Source organism: Cricetulus griseus (genome assembly GCF_003668045.3).
Source record: "Cricetulus griseus strain 17A/GY chromosome 1 unlocalized genomic scaffold, alternate assembly CriGri-PICRH-1.0 chr1_0, whole genome shotgun sequence".
Classification (NCBI taxonomy): domain Eukaryota; kingdom Metazoa; phylum Chordata; class Mammalia; order Rodentia; family Cricetidae; genus Cricetulus; species Cricetulus griseus.
In genome coordinates this window covers 227,835,130-227,860,831 of record NW_023276806.1, presented here as the reverse complement: position 1 = coordinate 227,860,831, position 25,702 = coordinate 227,835,130, and the positions used below count along the sequence as shown (strand labels likewise).

Genomic DNA, 25,702 nt, shown 5'->3' with positions numbered 1-25,702 from the left:
GTGATTGTCCAAGCTCTTCATGTAGGAGTCTGCCTGCGTGGAATTTCTCCCATCCATATTTGTGTGCTAAGTGATGCTGTCCTTGCACAAGTCTTGTACGGCAACCGTGTTGTTGGTATTTCACGGGCATAGCTTCCTAGTCACATACAGAAGACAATCTCACATCTCCTAATTCACCTTCCATACTGAAAATTGACATTTTGAGATAGGAAAGGATGTGTGGAGGACTTTCATCTAATCAGTGGGCTTTTCTTCCTTTTTTTCTTCCTTTGGCTCCTTACATGTATTTTACTATGCTTGGATTTTGCTGGCACAGAGGCAAACCTGACTCTAAGTAATGAGGAATATGAGGTTTCTGATAAAAAGAAACAGCAGTGAATAATCAGTGACCAGCCGAACCGTGACACATACTGCCATACTGCTCCTTGTTCTGCAGGGCTATCCAGGACAGTCAGTATTTCCTGACTTTACCAATCCAGCCTCGACTCTGTGGTGGACCAGGCAGCTCACTGAATTTTATAGCCTTCTGGAGTTTGATGGTGTGTGGATTGTAAGTTATCATCCCAAACTCAAATGTCCACTGGAAGTGGACATGCCAAAATTTCATAGATGTTGATCCTGATCCATAGTAAAATAATTTGACTGACATACTGACATAATTTTTTTCTCCATGCCCAGTATATATCCAGAAAATTGGGATCCTAAAATGCCATGTTCTTCCTTTACATTTGCCACCAACTGATGTTTCATTTTGATAGTCTTTAGTTTTCTTAAGGAATTACATTTTTTCCCTATTAATTTCAATTTTAGCTTACAACATGGTCTCATTAAAAGTGATGGTTGCAAGTTTCCACATTAGTTCATAAAGATTTAATCATTAAAAATAGCTTAACGAGGGCTTTGTGGTTTTGTTGTAGAAAATTAAGGTGTCTTTGAAAACTTAAGATTCCTTTGTTGGCAAGATAGACGTTATTTTATTTTTAATTCATTTTAGAAAAATGTATTAGACCTCAATTATATTCTTTTATTGTTCCCCAGTGGAATATAGGACAGAGAAAATGAAAAGAGCAAGAATATTACCCAGTCCTTAGTTTTTAAAATATGTTGAAGTAGTAGCACCAGTAATAAAATCTTCACAATTAATAAGGCAAAGATCAACCTTTAAATATATATATATGTATATATGTACATATATATATATATATATATATATATATATATATATATTGGTTTTTCGAGGCAGGGTTTCTCTGTGCAGCTTTGGAGCCTATCCTGGCACTCGCTCTGGAGACCAGGCTGGCCTTGAACTCACAGAGATCCACCTGCCTCTGCCTCCCTAGTGCTGGGATTAAAGGCATGTGCCACCAACACCTGGCTGAAATTATATATCTTAATTAGCAGATTAAATAAATTTATAAAATTAAAATGCTGTCAATGTCTAATATATTAGAACTGTAATATAACTTTGATACAATTTAACCCAGATTACTTATTGTTATAAAAATGATACAGAGGTCAAGGAAAACTGGAGAGGCTGTTTAAAAAGCAGCTAAGAGGAGATCTGGATATTCAGTTTTATAAGCACCTCCTGCCCAACTAATTTTCTATCCATAATTTTCCATCTTGTATATTTTGTCTTTGAAGGAAATGGATGAACTATCTACACTTCTCCAAGGTCTCAATCACAAGTGCGAATCAAACAACTTGAACTTTCCTCCTTTCACTCCCAGTAAGTTTTCCTGTTTGCCTGGACCCTGGAACTAGACATATTTCAGCAACTTGAGAACCACTCATCCTAGCTAGGAGAACTTAGTTTCCCAGCCTGATTAATCCTCAGACATCTGGAGGACCCTCTTACTAAAGTCTATGTGGTACCTCTTAGACACTGATTGCCTTTTACTGCAAAGGGCAACATGTGATTAAAGTGCTCACTTGATACCTCCCTTCTCTCCCTCCCTCTCTCTCCCCCATACTCCTCATGGGCCTTCCACAAGAGCTTTAGATTCTTTTATTCACTCCCTGCACCCAAAGCTCAGAGGAGACTGTGTTTTGGGTTTTGTGAGAAAATTTAAACACTCTAAGGTACAAATTACCTATCTGTAATTCATATTCTCTTTCTCTCTCTCTTCCTCCCACTCTCTGCTCCCATCCTTTTCAGTAACCATAGTTGAAGGATTTATTTTTTATTTCATTTTATGTGCATTGGTGTTTTGCCTGCATGTATGTCTGTGTAGGGGTGTCAGATTCTCTGTAACTGGAGTTACAGACATTTGTGAGCTGCCATGTAGGTGCTGGGAAATGAACCCAGGTCTTCTGGAAGGACAGTCAGTGCTCTTAACCACTGAGCCACCTCTCCAGACGTAGCCATAGTTTAAAGTATCAATGGTCCCATGTTTAATGGAGATTTGCATTAAAGTAGCTTGATTATTTTAAGACCCTTATGAGAATTTTGCAATATTTCATGGTAAGACTTTATTGAATTAAAGTAAATCTATAATTTTTCCTTCCTTTGTTACCTCTCTCTTTTCTCATTAATAATACAGGTTAAACACCAATTGTTCTTTTATTGTCTTGTGTATTGGTCCTATTCCAAATCCAGAGTGGTTTCCTTGTCTCCTGAAGAATGTGTGTATTTGTGTGGGAATGAGGCAGTGTGTTAGTTACCTTTTTTACCTTTGAGACAAAATTCCTGGCAAAAACAGTTTCGGGAATGAAGGGTTCATTCTTGCTCACAGATAAGAGGGTGCTGTGTGTCATGGCAGCTGTTCACATTAATTATGTGCCCAGTAGGAAGGCAGAGATGAACACTGGTACTCATCAACCTTCTTCATTCAGTCTAAGCTCCCAGGCCATAGGGCGATGCCACCACTTTCAGGGGATGCGCTCCTCAGTTAAATTTCCTTGGAAGCAGAGACAAACCCTGAAGTGTGGCTCCTAGATCTAAATCCAGTCACACTGGCATCGATGGTTGCCAAAGTAGAATAGACTATGGTATGGGGAGAAGGAAGCCCCAGGGTCTCAGTGGATTAACTCTATGAAAGTGTCTGCTTTGTTCAGGTCAAGTATGAGTGGCTTGAAACCAAGCTGAGGGTCAAAGATCTTGCTCCTTGCTTTGTCTGGTTCTTCCATGATGAATTCCTTTGATTCACAATTCACAGGGGAAGGAGGAGAAGGTTGAGAGGGTATGAAGACATGGAGTAAGGATCTTACTTAAGCTGCCTGTATTTCTTTGCCAGAATCTGACCTCAGAGGCACACATCATCTTCAAGAGAAGTCAATGTTCACAAACAAGCCTCTGAACTTCTAGAACACTACTGAGTGGTTGGGCATCTGGACAGTCTGACAACTTTTGTTCTGTCTGTCCATCCTTTATAGTCTCCCGAGATCAAGGTTTAGTTGGTTCTCAGCTCCCCTCTGGCCACTGAAGGAGTGCTAAATTTCTTTGAGTTTTAACCATTTAAATTTTTGCAAATCTCCATGGTTACCTAACAACTTCATTCTTCTCCATCAGTCTGTGTTTTCTATACCTTTACTTCTAGATCAACGTGCCACTTTTGTTTCTTAGCCTCTTAATATTATTATTATTGTTTTTTTGCTTTTGTCTTTGTATGAAAAACCCACTACACCACTGTCTGCTTGCTCTGACATATACCCGACTCTGTCCCGACAGCCTTTTATCTACTAACATGGGAAAAGCCATGCTCCCTCCTAACTGAGCCACTTCTCATGATTTTATGGTCACATAGTACATGTTCTCATGATGCTGACACAAATGCAACTGCTTTTGGCCTTAGGAAAATTCTAATGTCTGCTCATAAAGAACATAGTTGTGAATTTCACAAGGTGCCAGATGTATAACTTTCCTTACAGTTTACTATGCAGTTAAACCTCCGGCTCCAAACTCTTGTTCTACATGGCTGGCGTGAAAGTTTTAACCTTAATTTGTTCGTTGTCATGTGTCTTTCTGGAGGTATGCCCCTTAGTAAGGGCCTGCACAGGACAAAACATCAGGTATGCTTGCAAAGAGGAGAAAAACAAAAAACCCTGAGTTTTAGTTTAAAAAAGAAAAAGTAAAAATAAAAGCCACAATGCAGATTCTCAGGGTTGGGATTTGAGTTCTTATTCATGAAAATACCCAATGTCACATGACTGGTGCTTTACCTGTGAGATAAAAGAGAATATGCCCAATTTACATACCCCCTAGAACATTGTCCATGTAGTTCTCTTAGATTAAGTGTGTGTGTATAGACAGCAGGTGCTTCGTGTTTAATCTCAGATCAAAGGCCCGGTGTGTTGAGCCGGTTTCTCAGATGCCTTCACTTGCTACTATCCTTTGAGAGCTCCAGGGAATCAATGGCTCACTCAGCTTGGTCCTGATACAGGAAGTAGTAAAGGGTAACATTTAAAATGTAGAAAGGCTTTTTTTTTAATCAAGTGGGGATTGGTGATGGGACAATAATGGTGAGGAGGAAAAGGAGTAGGTGTCTATTTTGTTACAGTTGCTTGATGGAGAATTGCCCAACTGATGAATGTTTCCTTTAGGTGTCCTGAATGGCTCACTGTTGGTGGGAACCCTCTGCATGGACACAGAGTTTCATTCTGGCCTGCACTATGATGTCCACAGCCTGTATGGCTACACCATGTCAAGAGCCACAGACTTGTAAGGCTTTGCTTGTCTACCTGGTTCTAGATTTGAGAAGGTGGGAGGTGACAAGTAAAGGGGGTCCTGTTGCATAAACATGCTGCTCAACAATTTGTGTGATTATTAAGAATATAGACACCATGGGCACAGAGTAGTACTTATGGTGCACAAAGTTTGGTTTTCTGTGCAAGTTGGATTTTGATTGGTTTATGCCTAAGGCACACTGTCATTTCAATGACACTCACAGGCAATAAAATATAAGGCAGTCAGAGCTCCCAGATGGACGGCAGCCATGGTCCCACTACTGAATTGCTAAGGTTACCACAGACTTCAATGAATAAAAAAGTACGAAAATGCTAAGTCAAATATCTATGGAACATACTTATGATAAAAAATGATTTATTTGTTTTCTGAAATTCAAGTTTAACTGGGTGTCTTACAATATGCTTTATTTCACCCTCTTCCTCCCCTCTCTACTTCTTGATCCTGTAGTTTCAGTTCTCTTCTTTGTATGCACCACAAACATACAGAGTGAGAGAGAGAGAAAGAGAGAGAAATGTGCAGACACGTTATTTATATATAGAAATACATACTCATCTGTGTATATGCGTGTGTGTGTGTGTGTGTGTGTGTGTGTGTCCCATAAGTATCTTCTAGCATTCTCTCTTTTCAGTATCTCATGGGGTCCTAAGTACCAGTTACATAGCCCTGCTTCTTCTTTGAACTAACCCCCTCTTCTGACTAATTTTAATTTCGGCATCTTGGTTAGTAACAATGCTGTGTTATCTCCCAGACATTGAAGAGATAACCTTCATATCATCTTTAAGTTTTTTCTACTTCCACCTGAAATCAGCTTTTGATTATTTTGTTTTTACCTTAGAGATTTTATCATAATCATCTCTTATTTTTTCCACGATTACTTTTTTATTTTGGTTTTTCGAGACAGGGTTTCTCTGTGTAGCTTTGGAGGCTGACCTGGAACTAGCTCTTGTAGACCAGACTGGTCTTGAACTCACAGAGATCTGCCTACCTCTGCCTCCCGAGTGCTGGTATTAAAGGGGTGTGCCACCAACACCCGGCCCCCACGATTACTTTTTAATTAAAGTCCTCATCATTTCTTTCATTAATGACTATATATTGCTTACCTCTCTGACTTAAAATATCTCCAAATAACATATCTTCTACCAATTCAAATTATAGTTCAAGGCCAGGCAACATAAGCATCTCCAGGAACAATAGTGTCCAGCATCTTGAGCCACAATTTGAACCGTAGGAATCAAAACACCCTTTTCCCAAAACCTCAAGATGCATTGAATGGATGTTAAAGTTTAAAAAGAACTATTTACACTGCTGTCAAAGTGGTCATTTTGAGTCTTCTTGTTTATTTCCCCATTTTATATATTACATTACACTCTTCCCTATATGATAAATAAGCTATTAGTCCTGAACAAGACAGCCTTTAGGTGGCCTTGTCCATTTTCCAAGTATGAAACTAGCATATGTTGTCATTTCTGGATACTCTCATGACTATTCTATATGCCATAATTTTTCATATTACAATAAGCAAAAATTATTTTGCTTTCATTTTGTAACACGACAATCACTCTTTCATAATCTTAGGTGCTCATTTTCTTCTTGCTGCATTATAATCTCCATTATTGAAGCCCTCTCCTTAGCTCAAAGGACTGTACATTGAATATATGTCGGTGCAGTAAATGCCTGGCTTGAGAAAAGCAAGTGCACGATGGGACCTATTGGGTCAAAGACTGGCTATCTGTCTGTTTTTCAACACTGTTATGACTTCCCATTACCCTGGGCTGACCAGGGTACAAAGAACCCTTGTCCAGAAAACACCTATGTTTGTACATTAGTGAAAGCAAACTCCCAGAACACTAGTTCCTGATCACAATCCTTCTCTTTTCTGAGAGAGAAGAAAGAAGGGGGTGAAGGAGAAGACGGAGAAGGGAGGGAATGGGAAGATATAGGGATGAGAAAAGAGAAGGATTGTGGTCAGGAAGCAGTGTTCTTCTGGGAGTTATCTTTCAGTAACATACAAACTAAGGTGTTTTCTGGACAGCCCAATGTAAAGGAAATTCATGACAGTGTTGAAAATACAAACAGATAATCTTTGCTACCCCTACCCTTCTTCTATGTTTGCTTTCCTCTACCCCTGCTTCCCTTTTCCCTCTCTTCCTCCTTCATCCCCTCCTACTCCCCTTTTTCTATCTTTTTTGGAAAATAAGCCAAATAAACAGGACTCTGTTTCCTCATCTCTGTAATGACAGAACTGTGATGATATTCCCACCAAATCCCTCTCCGGTCTAATAGGCTTTATCTCCTAGACACTGGTGTCTAAGAGTGAGGGTTGAGCTAGAGAGTGAATGAGTCTCATGACTCAGACAATACTGAGAAAGGAAAGAGTTTCAGATTGCTTTACTGCTGGTGCCTCCGTGTGATAAAAGTGCTATAAAACCATAATTGGTTTGGTTAGTACATTCTACAAGCTGTGGTTAATAGTTAAAAAGTAACTGTGACTAAGTAAGAACTAGGTGTCTTTATGATATGCCTGGGCTTGGGAGAGTAGGTCACATTTCTAGAAAACAGTAAAGACAAATGGACCTTGACTTTTGGGCATGAGGTACTGTTAGATTTTAAAAGTAAATGTTTGGGTCACTTCTTCATACCTGACTTTTGCCCCCTAAGAGTCAGCACTTTCCATTCAGTGAGGTGAGCACATCAGGGCTGGTGGCATGGATCTGCTGAAGGCATAGCGCAACCTTCCTTTGGGGACAGTGGCAGAAGGCTAAGCTGGGTAGACATTATCTCTCTTTGTCTCCAGCCTGAAAGGAGGCAGATCTCTTCAGAGATCATGAAATGCTCATAAAGAGGCCAGACCCAGACAAAGCGAGGAAGAGAAATAAAGGAATCTCCAATAATTATTTTTCTAAACTGTCAATAAGATGCATGTTATCTAGTCCGTGTTGCATAAACACCTTCTCCCAACTGTAACCTCTCAACTGAATTCGTGATCCTGTTTCAGTTTCAGTTTGGGTAGGCTGAACACATCTTCCTCTTACCAACTGTTCATGGTGCAATAAAGTAAACCAGGGTAAAGAGTCTCATAGTCCACACCAAGACACAGCCTGAACCCAAGCCAGGGTTATGTTAAGCAGGATTATGCACCAAGCAGTAAGGCCTGCATGAAAGAAAGCAAGAGGGGGGATCTGTTAGAATAGATGGGGCCAGAATCCAACTCACTGTGATATATGACATATACTGTCCTTCAAAAGAGCCAGATCAAAATCAGATCAGAAAAGAGGTAGAATTCATAAAAGCTGTAATCAGGAGTATAGGAGCTGAAAAAAAAAAAAAAAAGGAAGCTGGGACTGATCTGTATCACCTTACACAGGACGTAAAGCCTTACTCAGAAGTGGAAAGAAACTCTTAAAATGGCAAATTTGTTTGCAAGCCTAGTGTTTGATACTTGAGTTTTGCTGTTTTCCATTTGGTTGAAAAACCAATTCCCTCGATTGGCATAAGTTGAGTTCTATCCCGTCACAGATCACCTCACACAAAACTGACTTGGTTTTTCAGGGCCCTGGAAACTGTCTTCTCTTCCAAGAGGAGCTTCATCTTATCACGTTCTACTTTTGCTGGGTCTGGCAAGTTTGCGGCTCATTGGCTGGGAAACAATGCTGCCACCTGGGATGATCTCCGATGGTCCATCCCCAGCATCCTTGAGTTTAACCTATTTGGCATCCCCATGGTAAGCCATGAGGATTACCTTTGCTCTTTGTTACTCTTTCTATCGAGACTCTGTAAGGGGTTTGTAAAACTAAGCGACATGTCTCATTGTCTATGCTTTGGCAAAATCAGTTTCTATGTGTGCTGCAAGATGTTTCTGAAGACAGAATGGTATAAATTAGATTGTCTTTTATACAGTCTCTGTAGGTAGGAAAGAATTACTCTGAGGCAACTGTATGAGTATAAGAACAAAGAATCCTTCCAGGAAAGCATCAGTGAATAGGAAATTATGAGATTGGGGACTGGATGCTGAGGAAGGGCCTTTGATGAAGGTATCCCGTCTAGTCAGTTTGCTTAGTATGTCCTATAATGAGCCTCTCTTGCTTCTCTGGGGCTTGCTTTGAGACTTTAGGATCTTTTGAGTGTTAGATAATATCATAAAGAGATACTCTTTTGTCTTGGATGTCGAAGCACAGGTGTGGGCTCACAAGGGTCCATCAGAAGAAACCTGGGAGACACTTTACAAATGAATTTGAGCTTTTTGCAGCTGCAGCAGACCCCAAACTCAATGGACTGAAGTACTTTCCCTATGCCCAGGGCATTTTTCTCTATATTTACACTTTTGCCAGTTGATTACCATATGCTCAGAACAGTTTAAATGAGGCTTCCAAAAATACACTGCCAAGTGCAGAGTCTCCATTTTCAGGTATCACAGTTTTCTGGGTTTCCTGAACCAAGTTTTGCATAGTCTTTTGTATCCTTAGGAAAGTCCCAAACAAAGTTCACACAGGGGGACGAAACATACCTGTCTGGTCAACAAAGGATGGATTAAGGCTAGTTGCTATCCCTCTGGCACCAGGTCCAGTAGAATGCAGAATTCTGCTACACTCTTTTCTTCTCCCCATAAGAATACAGCAAATGATTTTGCCTTTCTAGTAACCACTTGTTTGCCTGTGTGCTGATTCTCCAGGTAGGGGCAAACATCTGTGGCTACAGAAACAATGTCACAGAGGAACTCTGCAGAAGGTGGATGCAACTTGGAGCATTTTACCCACTGTCCAGGAATCACAATGGTCCTACCTACAGGGTGAGTTCCTCTAAGATAAGAGGTTAGAAGTTCTTGAACAATATTTACTTGCTTTCAAAGAAGGCTTAGAGAAAACTCCTACATACTGGCCCTTACTTCATAAGCACAGGTAACTCTTGAGTGACATGTCTAAAGGGAAGGGTATAAGGATGAATATTTATATATTGAATTGCAGTCAAAAACTCATCCACAGTGGTGAGGACTTTCGCACATCATCTGTACTGGTGGTGGGGTATGGTGGCACACGTCTATAAAACCCAGCACTCAACAGATAGAGGTAGGAGGATTATTGCAAGTTTCAGGGCAGCTGGGTCTACATAAGACCTGTCTCAAAACATCCAACAGTAGCACATGAGGTCCTGGGTTCAATGCCTAGTGCTACCAATAACATCCAAATCTATGCTGCTTCAATCATTGTTATCACCTTGAACAAGATGGGGCATTGGGAGATCAATTTTACATTAATATGGGTTATTAATTTAGCTATTAATTATATCAATATATTATGATAACATACATGATATAGTGTGTCGATATAAATATTAATATAATAAAGGTTACTCATACATAGGAGAGAACAAGGAAGAAAGATTATGGGGGAGTAAGACAGTGATCCAGCATGTTTTTTTCCTTTAATTAGAAACAAGATTATTTTACATGTTAATCCCAGGTCCCTCCCCCCTCCACTGCCTCCCCTGCAGCTAACACCCTACCTATCCCATACCCTTTCTGCTCCCCAGGGAGGGTGAGGCCTTCCATAGGGGCTCTTCAGAGTCTGTCATATCCTTTGGGATAGGGCCTAGGCCAACCCCCTTGTGTCTAGGCTCAGGGAGTATCCCTCTATGTGAAATGGGCCCCAAAGTCCATTCCTATGCTAGGGATAAGTACTGATCTACTACAAGGGGCCCCATAGATTTCCAAGGTCTCCTCACTGACACCCACATTCAGGGGGTCTGGAGATCTAACATGATTTTATCTTGTCATAGCACCCTGTTTTTTATGAATAGTTTGGGAGACCAGCCCACTATTACTTTCCATGATTCTTCCTACCATTATCTGTTAAGGTGGAAGCTTTATCCCAGTCGCTGGCGTCCACATACCCAAAGAGTCTGGAATGCTATGGTGGAGTTTCCACCCAAGCCCCTACTTCCATCTCCCTCCAAACCCTGCTGCATCTCAGAAAGCCCACCAAAGGATGACCTCTCCCCCCTTGAAATGCTCAAGACCACTCCCACAGGGTATTTAGACTGTCTCCCAGAAAACAGACTTGTGGTTTTTTGGGTCTCCCTTTCCCGGTCTCCTCTCTGGGGGCGGGGGGAGGGGGAGCTGGAAGGCCATCTGGGAGTGTTGTATCCATTAAATGTGGGCTTTTTCTAATTCAGTTTGATTTGGTCTGATTTAAGTTGCTGCATTGGCAGAGAGGCTCATGGCAGTGTAGAAACTTTCCGTTATCCTTTTAATCTGAAATAATATTTTTTGGTGGGCAAGTCTACAGTAGTAGTTCAAAGTCCTTCTTAAGGAGTTTATATGCAGCAGGAACAAATAGTGTGTCTTTCTTTTCTTTTAATAAAATAAGTTGCACTTGAAATACCTCAAACTGAGTGCTTTGGTTTTAATAAGCTCATTAAAGTGGCCTTAGAGATGACTAACAGATAAGATGCTTGTAGCACAAATCTGAGGAGCAGAGTTAGGATGACCAGAACCCTTGTAAAAGCTGGATAGGTATAGCAGCAGCCTATGATTCCAGCATGGCAGAGGCAGAGGCAGAGGCAGAGAGGCAGAGGCAGAGAGGCAGAGGCAGAGAGGCAGAGAGGCAGAGAGAGGCAGAGGCAGAGAGGCAGAGGCAGAGAGGCAGAGGCAGAGAGGCAGAGGCAGAGGCAGAGGCAGAGAGGCAGAAGCAGACCTCCAAAACAAGTAGGCTAGACAGACTATCATGAAAGGGCTAGTTCCAGTTCAATGAGAGATTCTGCCTCAATAAATAGACATTCAGCATCAACTTTGGGTCTCTATACCCACACTCAAACAAGGGACAAGGGTGTGTGTGTGTGTGTGTGTGTGTGTGTGTGTGTGTGTATGTGTGTGTGTGTGTGTGTGTGTGTGTGTGTGTGTGTGTGTGTCTGTGTGTGTGTGTGTGTGTCTGTGTGTCTGTGTGTCTGTGTATGTGTGTTGGATGGTTTCATGTCAACTTAACACAAGATAGAGACATTTTGGAAGATGAGCCTCAATTGACTGGCCTGTGGGCAAACCTAAGCTGCATTTCTTGATTGATGATTGATATAGGAGTAATGAGAGCATTCAAGTTCCATCCTCGATGCTCTCTCAGGGACCAGGCTAGAGTTTAGACAGCAGGCAGGTAGGGTTTTTCTAAAAGGAGTCTGAGGGTGATCGAGAAATAAACCAGCTCACGTATGCATTTCTTTCATGGCTCTTTATTCTTCAAAGATGGAAGCCTACCAAAAAAGTTCTCTTTCAAAAGCTCTTTTAAGATTTCTCTCTAAAAGTTCTTAAATATTCTCTAAAGTTCTTTCTAAAAAGTCTCCAAAAGTTCCTTCTTCTAAAAGTTCTCCTGAGGTCCTCTTTTATTCCACAGGTTTCTAGTTTTTATATACACAGGCACATTTAACAATTCTCTGATGATAGGGCACGTGCATCTCTCAGCTCCAGGAAGGCGGGTAAGTTCTTGAGAAAAGCAGGTGCCTGGCAAAATTCTTGAGAAAAGCAGGTGCCTGGCAAGTGACTTTCAAACGGTCCTGGCAAACTTAAGTCTCAAGGGGGGACATGACTTGCAACTCATGCTGCTAACTGATTAAAAGGGGCTTCTCAGTGCTATATCAAAGGGAACAACTAAGGCTATGTAGTGTGAGATCCAGAGACTGCAGCTCTTACTGCTGACACCCCCGTGAGAAGGAGTTTCCTTTCTTTGGGGCCTATTTCAGAATACAAAGCACCCAGTATTTATTCTACATACAGCCAAATTCATAGTAACAAGTATTCTGGGTTTGATAACTGGGATATTAATTGCTACTTATGTAATAAATGATAAAGGCTCTCAACATAGAAGGAGCCAGAGCACTATGGGTGCTACTACCCATTAGCTGCTGGTCCGGTGCTGTAGGAAATGAGGTTGAGCAAGCCATGAGGAGCAAGCAGGAGGTACTCCCCTATACTCTCTGCATTAGTTCCTACCTCACGGTTTTTGATTTGAGTTCCTGCCTTGACTTCCTTTGATGATGGTCTGTGGTATGGATGTGTAGGCAAAATAAATGCTCCTCTCTCCAAGTTGCTAATTGACATAGTGTTTTGTAATGACAATTAGAAATCCTAATTCGGACAGCATAGCCACATACAGAAGAACATGTATGCACCCACATACATATCACCCCCCCGCACCACACACACACGTGCCAAAAATAAAAAGCAACTCATTTGAGTAAGTTCATGATCATTTTGGTTCTGGCTCTTGACTTTGTGCAAAGACACGTCTCTTCTGGGGGGATGCAGAGTCAATTCTTCAAAGTATTTTATTCTTAGATTCCTTTGTTCATTTGTGTTCTGGAGAGAGATGAACTCTTTATGAAGGTCCAAACAGGTGGTTTGGAGCAGGGAAGGTAGGTAGTGTTCACAAAACATGGCCTGTCAAGAGTCATGTAGATAAGAATGTTCAGCCTCCCCAGGTGACTAGGGTAAAGATCTAGTTGTCTCCTAAACTAGCTCTTTCCCATGGAATTACATCAAAAACTTTGCAAGCCATTTTAAATTTAAATTTGGAAATTGAAACAAACAGGGACCCTTAACATGTATCTTGTGTGACAATATATTCATAGCACTATTATTCAGTGTTCAGCATAAGAGATTAGTGGTTGAGCTACTTATATCTTGTTCCAAGACTTCAAAACTCAGCTTGTACTTTTAGCACATTTCAGTTTGTATGTTAAGGTTGTAGAAGTCGTTGCAAAATACAATTCCATAAAACAATAAAATATCTAATGCAAATAATGTAAAATTACCTTGATTCAGCCTCAAGATTTGCACTTAGGTTAATCATCAACCAATTAGGCAGAGCTCGGTTCTTAAGTCTTATAAACCAAATCTCAGGGTCCCAGCCCACAACATCTAGTACAGTTCTACATTTTCTCAGTTGGAAGCCAGATGATAGAGGCTGAAGAAAACAATTTTCTTCTGCGTTTAGCCTCAGTGTTTTCATGAACCCTATATTAGGGTTATAGAATGACTATATGTGGGAAGGGATTGGGCCTCTTATAAAGAAAAACAGGAATAGATTCACATCATTCTCTCCAAAATTCAGTTTCTATCATGTGATACAGGATGAGAAGTCAAACATGATACATGTGTCTTTCACATCTTTCGAACTACAAAGAGAGTGAACAAATGAGTGCTCACTCCTGATGGCTAAACTTAGTTTTACAGTTTTTCAAAACACATTTACTTAATTGGCATTGCCTAACTGAAATCTACATTCCAAATCAAATGTTGACCTCTAAGGTCCTGGGAAAATTAGATCTCTCTGCTGAAAGGCTCTTTGTTTGCTCTTTGATAAAATCTGCTAAAATCTATCCTTATTATCTTTCTGTATATTGTGTTAATATTACTAAGAAAGTTGCAAAGGTCATTCCTTTGGGATGTAGAACATGAAACTAACTGTGATGGCTAAAACAATTACAGCAGAAACTACACAGACAGCTTAAAAATTGCAAATTCACAAAATTCTAGAGAAAAGATAAGATTTGGAATGTAGATCACAGTTAGGCAATGCAGATTAAGTGAACAGATTTTCAAAAATCGTAAAACTAAGGGATACTCCGTGAGCCAAGACACACGGGGGTGGGCCTAGGCCTTATCCCAAAGGATACGATAGACTCTGATGACACCCTATAGAAGGCCTCACCATCCAGGGGGAGCAGAAAGGATATGGGATAGGTAGGGTTTTAGTTAGTTGTGGGGGCTGGTAGGGGAGGATGGAATGGAGAAGGGAACTGGGATTTTCATGTAAAACTATCCTGTTTCTAATTCAAATAAAAAAAGTTAAAAATTTGCAAAACTAAGTTTAGATCAAATGATTGTTATCTACCAAGTAAAATATGAAATATCTCAAAAATATTTTGACATGTCTCTGAAGGAAGTAGATCCCCTTTGGCTCCTTTATGGCCACTGAAACACTTCTGGTGTCTTCTTGTCACTCAGGACTTCCATAGTCTGCCCTGAGATGAATCTGTTGAGTGAAAGCCTCCTCTTGCATCCATGTCTACATTGGAGAAGTTATGTAGTCTTTGATCTTTTTCTGTTCATAAAACAAGGAAGTAGGACCAAGGTCAACTGAGTTCTGAAAATATTCCAACCTTCTTCAAACTGGGGAACATGACTGTGTTCATCTGGGAAAACTTTGTATCACGACTGAAAGAAATATTCACTAATTGCTTCTATTCCCTTCTAGGATCAGGACCCTGCTGCCTTTGGTTCTAACTCTCTGCTGTTGGAATCCTCAAGACATTATCTGAACATCCGTTATACTTTACTGCCCTACCTCTACACCCTCTTCTACCGGGCTCACACATTTGGGGAGACAGTAGCAAGGCCCTTGGTACATGAGTGAGTTTCTAACCAAAGCCTCCCACTCAGAGCACATGTGTTTTACTTTGCATGTGTAGCAAGGTCCATTAAGACATGTGACGTGTTGTTGTCTCTTCTTGGAAACTGTATCACCTCACTGTGAATGCACTCTGTTTTATAGGTTCTATCAGGACCAAGCCACATGGGAGGTGCATGAACAGTTCTTATGGGGGCCTGGACTCCTTATCACACCTGTGTTGTATGAAGTATGTTTGTAATCTGATTAATGGAGGTTACAGTTGTTCTCATAGCTTGATAGCTGAATAATCTCAATGCTGCATATATATGTTTGCATTTAAGTCTAAATATAAATATAAATGAGAGCAATCATGAATGCTTGGAAAATAAGAAAACAAGAATTCTTGGATCCAATGATGCATCAATTAAAACAGTTTATATGTTGCAAAATTACATTTAAAAACCATGTTCTCAGGCATGTGGCCATGTACTGACGTGGGTTTTGAATGCCTTGGTGTATGTAGGTTGGTGCATGTGCACAGACGTTGGGAAAACAGAATAGGTGTGTAGAGGAGGAAGGAGGGGAAGTGGAGTAAGGAAAAGAATGACTGTAGGCGAGGGTGAGAAGTTAGGTGTGGGAGAAGGGTTGCTATGATGCTCCTCATCTTATTTAAAAAATATTTCTGGCATAAGAATCAAGAGGAAAGATTGCTAACAGACTCATCGAGCTGGTAGTGTCTCAGATACATCTGGCTTTGCTTGACAAGTACTTTGCTCCCCTGTGGATATGATTGGCTTAGTCTACTCTGAGCTAATGGATGACATAACTTTGAGAGTGAAACTCTCTTTTTCTCCTAGAAAATGCATGAGCACAGAACTTAATTTCTAGGTACAGCTTGGCTTTGGATAAACTGTTTGGCCTTCCTGGCACCATGTGCTTTCATTGGTATAACAGAATAATCTCAAATGGCTCAGGATTATTCAAATGGCCAGGGACAATGATGTGGAGATGTTCTCCAAACTATACAGAGGTGTGTGTGCTAACATAGCTTACTGATTTTATTTTCTTAGGGCATGGACCAAGTGAGAGCCTATATCCCAGATGCCATTTGGTACAACTATGAGACTGTAAGTAAGGGGGCTTATAGTGTCTCAGAGACCTCTTCTAGCAGAGGACAATTCTAAAACAGAAGTCTTGGGAGTTCATCATAATATTTCACACAGCTTTACAATAAGTTGATTATGAGTATGTTTTGAGGCATCTTAGTCTATTCAGTGTGGTATAGTAAAGAACCTCACACTGCCTTATTTATGAACAATAGAGCTTTATTGTCCAGTTTTTGGAGGGTATAAAGTCCAAGATGGAGGTCTTCTCAACTTCATCAATAGGAGCTTCTCACTGAGTTGTCGTAACTCAACCACTTGTCCAGAGGAATTGTCTCTTAACAGTATCACATACAGCATTAGCTTCCAACATGTGAACTTCAGAGGGACGTTAACATTCACACCACAGCAGAAGACATTTCCAATAGCTGCGGTAGGTTTACAGAATCTCACTGGCTCAATCATCTCATTACTATGCTGATAATTTGGACTAATCATTTCATTAACTGTTGTCTGTGGAAGCAGAGAATTTAAGCTCAGTGAAATCAGTGTCAGTCAATGTTATGTTACTATAACAAATACCCAAGGCAATAAGCTTATAAGGAGAAAGGGTCTTTATATTTTTGCTTTCGATTTCAGAAGTTATTGTCCTGGGTTCCATTGCTTTGGGCTGGTGGCAGATTATTTCTGTGAAAGCAGGAGAAGGAACAAAACCACTCTAAAAAACAAACAAACAAAAAACTTGTGGCTACAAAGTGAAATAGAGTAAAAGGAAGAGTTCAGGACCTTACAATTCCCACTGAGAGAAAATCTCTAATGACTTAAAAACTCTCTCTAAGCCCCAGCCCTTAGAGGAACATCCAAGATACAAACTATAACATACAATGTAGTGAAAGGTAAACAAGAGGGGAGGTTGGTGTCTCAGCTCTGCTCTCTACTACGCATACATCTTGGGGAAACCTCCTCATTTTGAAGGTCCCCATTTTCTGGTCTCTAAAGTGAGGACTAGACTAAAGGATCTCTAGACTCCTTCATTCCTGCAGTGCCCTATCTGGTCTGTTTTCCTTTGGTTGCTTAGGAACTGGCCATCGAATGGAGGAAACAATTCGTAGACATGTCACTACCAGGTGACAGGATAGGGCTTCACCTTCGAGGCGGCTACATATTTCCCACCCAACAGCCAAACACAACCACAGAGTCCAGGTAAGATCCTGTCTTCTTACTACTCTGGTACTCAGTGGGGCTTCATGGGAGAGATAACCAAGGACCAAGAGTAGATGTGTCAAATGAAGACAGCTACTGTCAGCAAACTTCTCTCCATTTCAAGGGCCTCAAATTGTCTTCAGAGGGTTAAATATAGTCTCACTTTCCTTCTCAGTCTTGCAGTTTTTCTATTTGGATTAAACCAGATTATAGGAGTAGTCAAAATAATCTTCACGAGGATTTCTCTAGGGACAGAAATTATTTTAATGTGTATTCCCTGATACATGAGAAAAAATAGTAGGAGGCAAAAGTCAACATGAGTTGCAGTTTCAGGGCTCAGATTCTGGAGAATTTGAGTTCAAACTCTGGCCTAACAACATTCTCCATGCATTAGCCTTGAGCAGCATTTCTGTGATGAAGATGACAGCCTGGTCTTTTAGCACCTTTGTGAGGGTTAAGATAATTACTACGAATGACAGTACCTGGGGGCACATTCAGGAGGGTGCCTGTCATGGGGCCCTAAAAGTGTTGTTAGAATGATCACAAACTTAGTTTTCAGGCACCATCTCAGCCTGCAATTGTTCTTACATTCTCCCTTTTGCACACCCTGCTGCCTTCTCACACCTGTGTTCCCACAAAATGCTAATATCTACTCAGTTTCTGGGGTGGACTCTGGAGAATCCATCCCTATGCATCAAGGGGTAGACTCATCAAAGGGTGGATTCGTCAAGGGGTGCATTCATCAAGGGGAAAATTCATCTGTTTCTGCCTTTTTTTCATTGTCTGGAACTTGCAATTGTTCTCCTCAGCCGGAAGAATCCCTTGGGACTCATCGTTGCCTTGGACTACAAGCGAGAAGCAAAGGGCCAGTTGTACTGGGATGATGGTGTGTCTAAAGGTAGACTTTCAAATGGGACCATAGTGGTGGTTCTTAGTAAAAATTCATTACCAAAGGCTTCCCAATAAGGCACCAACCCCATTATCACTGGGGTTGTATATTTTAGTATCCTAGGAAATTTTAGTAGCTTGGAAAATTCAAAGTCATTCTGCAAGTTCCAATAGCCAAGTACAATGAATTAAAATAGACTTTGCATGAAGTCAGTCAATGTTATTGGCATGGCCAATAGAATAAATAGTATTGCATTTGGTTTCATTATTCTTTTCTGCATATCATCGTTAACACCAAGCAATCCATTTTGTTAATAGCTTAGCAAGGCACCACTTCATTTACCATTGAAAAAAACATTTCTGGTGTATGGCTTGTGTTTTTCACTCAAAGATTTGATATGAATAAAACACAGAAGCCTTTAGGCCGAATAGAATTAGAATTTGTTAATATTTGATATCTATTATTGCTCTGCATGGAAGGCACATAGAGTTGAATGTGCCATAAACATTGACCTTGACACTGTATAACAGGGTAGAGAACTGTAATGAAAATCAAAATTTTGTAAATGCTGGCAAGTAGAGCCACAGAGAACCATGTGACTTCAGAGAAAGTAGTCCATTAAGGTTCTACAAAGATTAAAACACATGTGGTTTTTGGAGGAGCAGAACTGTGTGCAGAGGAATTCCCAGTGAGGAGGTTGAAACCTCAGAGTTCCCTGTTTCCCATAGTAACAGCACATACACCTGTCTCTTTCAGGCACTGTGTTAGAAAGGAAGTACATTCTGTATGATTTTTCTGTGACATCCGTAAGTACTGTTTTCAAGAAACGCTATGTTTCATGTTTCTTAATGTGATTATGTTTTGAGGCTTTTATTTCTCTGAAATTCATGCCTATACTGCATGCTTTATTATATAAGAAATATCTGAGCTGTTTTGCAGAGTGGCTGTGTATTTTACAGTTCTACCACCAATGTGTAAGTGATGCTGTTTCTCTGTATAATTACTTGCATTTGATACTACTGTTAGTGTTTTTCCTTTTAGCCATTCTGTGTGACCATTTCATGGGACTTTAACTGCTTTTACAACTTTTCCAATGACGAATCATATGTCCTTTTTATATTATCTTGGGTGAAATATCACTTCTTTGTTCATGTTCTGATTTGGATGGTTTTTGGCATTGGCTAACAGCTCAGTTTTAATGGTTTTTAAATATCCTTCATTGAATATGTTTGCAAATACTTTCTTCTATATGTAGGCTTCTCTTTTCTTCCTCTTAAAGACTTTTACGAAGCAGACATTTAAATTTGGGGTATAATTAATTATCTTTATTTTCTCTGCTGGATTGTGTCTTTTGATGCCATTTCTTTGCCTGGCCTTAGAACCCTGGCGTTCTTTTAAGTTTTATTATCTATATCTAACTCTTTGATATATATTGGATTAATTAGTATATGTCAAACTTAGGTCAAAGTTCATCTTTTTGCCTATGTATGTCCAGGTGCCTCAGGACCTTTGTTGAAACAGCTGTTTCCCCAACTCTGTTGCTTTTGAAATCCTGTCAAATACCACAAGGGCCCATTTGTTTGGAGGGAATTGTATTCTTTGTAGTTAGTAAAATGTGCCCCTCTCCCTCAGAGTTCAGTCCCACCATCTTCTGGGCTTAGCTCACCTTTGCTGCTTTTCAACTCTCTATCTATAGATGAGTCATTTAATTTATCCGTGCTTTAGTATCTTGTGAAAAAAATGGAGATTGCGACCTCATAACTTGCTGAGTCATCCAAATGGGATATTATATGCAAGATGCTTAAGTGCAGTGTCTGGCATATATTAAGTTTTCATAAAATGTAGCCTTTGTTATTAGTACTAAAATAAAATTACAACTTACTGTGGCACTTTTGTGTGTGTGGTGTTTGTGTGTCCCTTGGGTTTTGTGTGTGTGCTTGGGTCTCTTTCTTTGCTTTGTAACTAAACATTCTTAAGTCATGATTATATTTTCTGAGTCATAGAATCAGAAAAGAGCCAGTTAACTAAAGAGAGAGAGAGAGAGAAAGAGAGAGAGAGAGAGAGAGAGAGAGGAGTTGTTGTCTGAGACATCTGTCCTGGGGGGTGATTGTTGATCGACTTAGAAAAGAAAACAGAGAATAAGGACACAGCATGGATCAGGAGAAGTTGAATGTGTACACCCAACCTCTAAAATGACTTTCTTCCTTCTCCCAGAATCATTTACAGGCAAAAATAATAAATAATAATTACGTGGATCCCAATGATCTCATGTTCACCGACATCAGAATCTTGGGAATGGATAAAGAGCCAACTGGTCTTAATGTCTTATTTAATAACAATGCCATCCCCATTTTAAGCTACAACTACAATGCTTCAACAAAGGTGAGAGGTCATTCCATCTGTAGGACTCTGGCTGTAAACCCTGGCCTGACATTCTGACAGCCTTCCTTCTCTTGCCTTCATGGAAAGCACATGAGACAATTTGGATAGTCACAGAGACAATTTTCTTGTTGAGACAGCCACCACATCATAGAGAGGATCCAGGAGAAATGTGTGCCTGCAAGTATGACTACTTCCCTTGTTGACATTAGGGCTCTAAGGAAGAGAGCAAGAGTTGGTGCCCTAAGAGGTCTTCTTTTCTGCTAATTTAAAACTAGAAAAGATGGTCTCAGATGGAATGGTAAAGATGAGGTTCAACAAATGATCCTGGTTCTTCTGGGGTGTATTTATAGTTCGTCCTTTGTTAAAGTTAGAATTACCCTTGAGACACAGTTGACATTTTTCCTTGTTGCTATTGCTACAGTCTCACATAATGTGTAAGTGGTAGAAAACATAAGCTGTACTCTGATTTAGTCACCAGTGAGCGACTCCCTTACCTGATAAACTTATACAGAGCTTATTAGTTATCAGCTCACTCACTTGAGACCTGAGAAGTTCATTGTTTCTTAAGTCTTCCACCAGAAAGTACACATAGCACAGGATAGGACTTAAACTAAGCAGAATAGGGTGCTGATTCTTGGTATTCCCTCCCCATTGTGAGAGCTATTACATCTGTATTATGGAGACAACCATAGTCCTTTAGCATGGGATCACTCAATAGAATGAATGCATGTGATGGAGAGTATGATTGTCACAGTGCTTGGCCTGGTATGTATGCTTAATAAAACCGATCAATTGATTACTTCCATCGTTAGTCACATTAGCAAGCATCGCACCAAAAGGATAATCAGCCTAAAAATGACAGCCACACTGTGATCCACACTCTTTAACATGACTAAATGGCTCACATTCCACGCTCTCACAATGGTCCCAAAAGCTTGGGAATCAAGCAGTACCAAGTATTCTAAGGTGATACTGGAGAAAGAGCTTGGTTCTGGCTTCCCAGCCATCAGTGACATTATGTCCATAGCTCTGAGTCATCTGGTTTGTCACTGGAGTTTTTTCTTTCCCTAGGTGTTGGTCATCGATAATCTCACAGGACTGAAACTGGGACAAGAATTCACCATTGAGTGGACTCTTCTGGTCAGTGACCTGGAGAAGTTTAACTGCTTCCCCGAGGATCCTGCAGCATCTGAGGAAAGCTGCAAACAGCGCGGGTGCCTTTGGGAGGTAATGACCACACTGACCAGGGAGTTGTAGACATTTTGCCCCAAGTCATGGGACACCTGGAAAGCACTTTGCAAAGGTTGATGATGTTGTGGTGGTCACGAGGATGTGATGATTTGCGTTCTGTGAATTCCATGTGATAGGAGATCTATACGTTTCCCTTAGATACCCTGCTGCATCTAAGAAGAAACCATTGCCGTTCTATTGCCACTTTAAGCATATCGGTCAAAAGATCCTATTTTTGATCTGTTTGAGAATATAAAAAAGGATCAAAAGGAGGGAAGGAGGGGGCAAGGGGGTTATGCAAGCATGAATATAGTCAAACTTTATTATATGCATTTACATAAATATCAACCGAAAACTTACCATTTTATAACTAATATATGTTAGTAAAACCATCTTACCATCACAATGTACACTGTGCACTGAATATTGAAAGTGAACAGCTTTTGTTTATTGGAAAACCTAAACAGAAAGTGTAAGTCTTGTCCAATGTGTTTGAATGATGGAGCCAATAAAAACAGAAAAAGTTAGCCTCTGCATTGGGAGCAGGACACATAAGTAGGTCCTACCTGAGGGTTATGGTGCTCAACTAGGCTTCTTGTCCCATCATCATTCACACTTCACTCTTTACAGAGAGAGAGAGTGTGTTTAATTGAATCTGGATCCTTTGCTATGGCTGCTGTAGCACTATAAACTCACTTAGAAAATAGCAATTTTATTATCCCTGGGTATAGAATCATGAATTCAGAAATCAAGGTGTTGTGACAGGGTTGGTTCCTTTTGAGGACCATGAGTGAGATCTGTTCCATTATTCACTCCTAGATTCCAGTGGTTTGTCACCAATGTTTTACATTTCTTAGCTTGAGTAAGATCTTTGCTTTCTTGACTTTATGATGTTTTCCTCAGTGTATGCTTGCCTATTTGTCTGAATTTTCTTTCCTAATAAGTACGCTAGTCATATTGGGTTAAAGTCTACCCTAATGACCTCATCTTAATTTGATGCTCTGCAAAAACCTTACCTCAAACATATCATATGCATACTACCAGGGCTTAGGGCTTATCTTTTTTTTGTAGGGAGCATCTCAACCTATTTCAAAGTTCTTGGAACCCTGTGTTAATTGACTTCTTCAGTATTAGAGTCTCAAAGTGTAGTGTAGAAGAATTCTTCCAAGAATTCACCAAGAATTCTTCCTATTGTTCCAGCACACAACTATTCCTGGAGTGCCTACCTGCTTCTACGACACCATTCCCCAGTACGCTGCCAGTAACATTCAGTACCAGCCCACAGGTATCACCATGGACCTGACCCTCCTGGCAGACTCAGCATCTGCCCGGGCAGCAGCAGCTCCAAGCATTGTTTCTGATCCTCTTTCTGGAAAGATCAGCTCTCTTAAACTGCATGTGACCTACCATACAGAAAACATGCTGCAGGTCAAGGTAATCCTCGTGTTACAGTTACTGGTTCTTAACACAGACGTTTCTGACTCAAGGCTCTGTACACATGACATCACTGAAAGACTGTTGTCAATGGCCAGGCATGCTTTAATCCCTGTACTCAAGAGACAGGCGGTTCTCTAAGAATTGGAAGTCAGCCTGGTATAAATATTTCGTTCCAGGCTAGCCAAAGCTACACTGAGACTGTCACAAACAAACAAACAAACAAACAAACAAACAAAGGCTGTTAGTGCAAATCCCTATGTTGCAGATGCAGACGCTGAGGCCTTCAGGAGTAAAAGTCAGGAAGGGAGTAGATAGTTAGTCAGGGTGTGAACGTAGATCGACCGCAGTTTTTTATCTTCTATTATTTTATTCTATTCTTCTTCTTATTCAGTATTCCACATCACACTTGTCATTAAAAAACCCAACCCATTTCCCTGAAAAGCATGAATCTGCTTTGTGGAAAATACACAGGAGAGACACTCACTTCCAACAGTTTTAGTAACTTCCCTAGTGGGAATTCTCAACCTGCATTAGTACCAACTTTAGATGCCATTAAAATTCCCCTTTCTCCTTCCTAGATTTATAGTTCCTCTAACAAGAGATATGAGGTTCCAATACCTCTCAACATCCCTTCTTCGGCGCTTGGATCCTCTGAGAACTGCCTGTATGATGTCACAGTTAAAACCAACCCATTTGGACTTGAAATTAGACGGAAAAACTCCGGTACTGTGATGTAAGCTCTGTTTGTTTGGTCCCAGTCAAATCGAATGTAGATCTAATTGCAATGTTTCTAATCACTAATCCCCAAGACAACATATAGTTATAAGCATGTTTGTCAAAGTAAACATCAATTGCTCTTGATTCTCTAGGGAATTTATTTTTCTACCAGTCATTAAATCAGAAAAAAAATGAAATATTTAAAAGACAAAAACCAGGCGGCAGTGGTGCATGCCTTTGGGAGGCAGAGGCAGGCAGGGTCATCCTGGTCTACAGAGAAGGTTCCAGGACAAACAGGACTATTGCACAGAGTAAAACCTGTCTGGAAAAACAAAAAACAAACAAACAAACAAAACAACAACAGCAGCAACAACAACAACAAAAAACACCACCAACAAAAATAACTATGTGCTATTTGACTCCAGGAAAAGAAAATACTTTGTTGTAATTGGTAACTAGAACAGATTTGATAAACATTTGATAAACATGACAGATTTTGTTTAAGTCATGAGTCTGTTCTCAGTTAAAGACCATTAAGAGGTAGCTAAGGAAGCAGGAAAGAGGGACCGGGCTTCTTAGAGTCATGGCTCCTATTCTTGACAGCTGCCCAGGATTGTCAGTCATCCACTATGTGATCTCTAGGTCTTGCCCTGCTGTTGAAGGTCTGGATTTTGCCTGAAAGGAAGTTCCCTGTCCTGTTAGAGGTTGCTATTTGCATGAGCATATGTGTTTTTTCCTGTGTATGGCTTTTGTTCATTTTCATGTATGTTCAATATTCTTTCTTTTTTAAACCAAACTCTTCCCATCCTTTTTCTTCTTTTTTTTTTACTTAAAATGTTTAATCCATTTTACATACCAACCACAGCCCCCCCTCGATCTCCTCCACCTACTCTCGTGACCTCCCCACCCCATGCTCCATCCACTCCCCAGGAAGGGTAAGGTTTCCAGTAGGGGACTCAACAAAGCCTGGCACACCAAGTTGAGGCAGGAGAAAGCCCCTCCCCAATACATCAAGGCTGAGCAAGGCAACTCAGCATAGGGAATGGGCTCCAAAAAGCCAGCTCATAAACCAGGGATAAATCCTGGTCCCACTGACGGGGGCTCCACAAATAGACAAGCTACACAACTATTATCCACATGCAGAGGACTTAGTCCGGTCCCATGCAGGCTTCCCAGCTGTTGGTCTAGCGTCTCTGAGGTCCCCTAAGTTCAGGTCAGCTGTCTGTGTGGGTTTCCAGTCATGATATTGACCCTTGTTGCACATGTAATCCCTCCTTCCTCTCCTCAGATGGACTTCCAGAGCCCAGTGCTTGACTGTGGACCTCTGCAACTGCTTCAGTTACTAGATGGAGCTTCTATGATGACAGTTAGCGTAGTCAGCAGTTTGATTAGAGGGGAAAGCCAGTTTGGGCACCCTCTCCACTATTGCCAGGAGTATTAGTTAAGGTCATCCTTTTGGATTCCTGGGAGTTTACCTAGCACCAAGTTTCTCTCTAGCCCCAACTCATCCATCCCGTTCTTCCATCCCCTCTCCTCTACACCCACCCCAGGCCCCAGTTAACCCCGGAGATCTCATCTATTTCCCCGTCCATACATCTGTCTTCAGGAAATTTCTTGCAATCTAAAATAGTTGTTCTAAGAGTTTCACATTTTTTCTATTGTACAATAGTTTTCTAGACCT

General features: G+C 40.6%; 1 protein-coding gene across 1 annotated transcript in view; it reads left to right on the top strand.

Moving 5' to 3' along the window:
• Positions 1 to 25,702, top strand: part of Mgam2 (maltase-glucoamylase 2 (putative)) — an 86,232-nt gene that overhangs the window by 22,688 nt on the left and 37,842 nt on the right. The window contains exons 12-26 of the mRNA XM_035451409.1: positions 437 to 550; positions 1,645 to 1,729; positions 4,543 to 4,660; positions 8,237 to 8,408; positions 9,357 to 9,473; positions 14,926 to 15,080; positions 15,223 to 15,307; positions 16,131 to 16,187; positions 17,242 to 17,366; positions 18,176 to 18,264; positions 19,012 to 19,061; positions 20,470 to 20,637; positions 21,709 to 21,864; positions 23,068 to 23,301; positions 23,883 to 24,037. Of these exons, the coding sequence (XP_035307300.1) occupies positions 437 to 550; positions 1,645 to 1,729; positions 4,543 to 4,660; positions 8,237 to 8,408; positions 9,357 to 9,473; positions 14,926 to 15,080; positions 15,223 to 15,307; positions 16,131 to 16,187; positions 17,242 to 17,366; positions 18,176 to 18,264; positions 19,012 to 19,061; positions 20,470 to 20,637; positions 21,709 to 21,864; positions 23,068 to 23,301; positions 23,883 to 24,037 (1,880 nt within the window). The remainder of the gene's footprint in view (positions 1 to 436; positions 551 to 1,644; positions 1,730 to 4,542; positions 4,661 to 8,236; positions 8,409 to 9,356; positions 9,474 to 14,925; positions 15,081 to 15,222; positions 15,308 to 16,130; positions 16,188 to 17,241; positions 17,367 to 18,175; positions 18,265 to 19,011; positions 19,062 to 20,469; positions 20,638 to 21,708; positions 21,865 to 23,067; positions 23,302 to 23,882; positions 24,038 to 25,702) is intronic.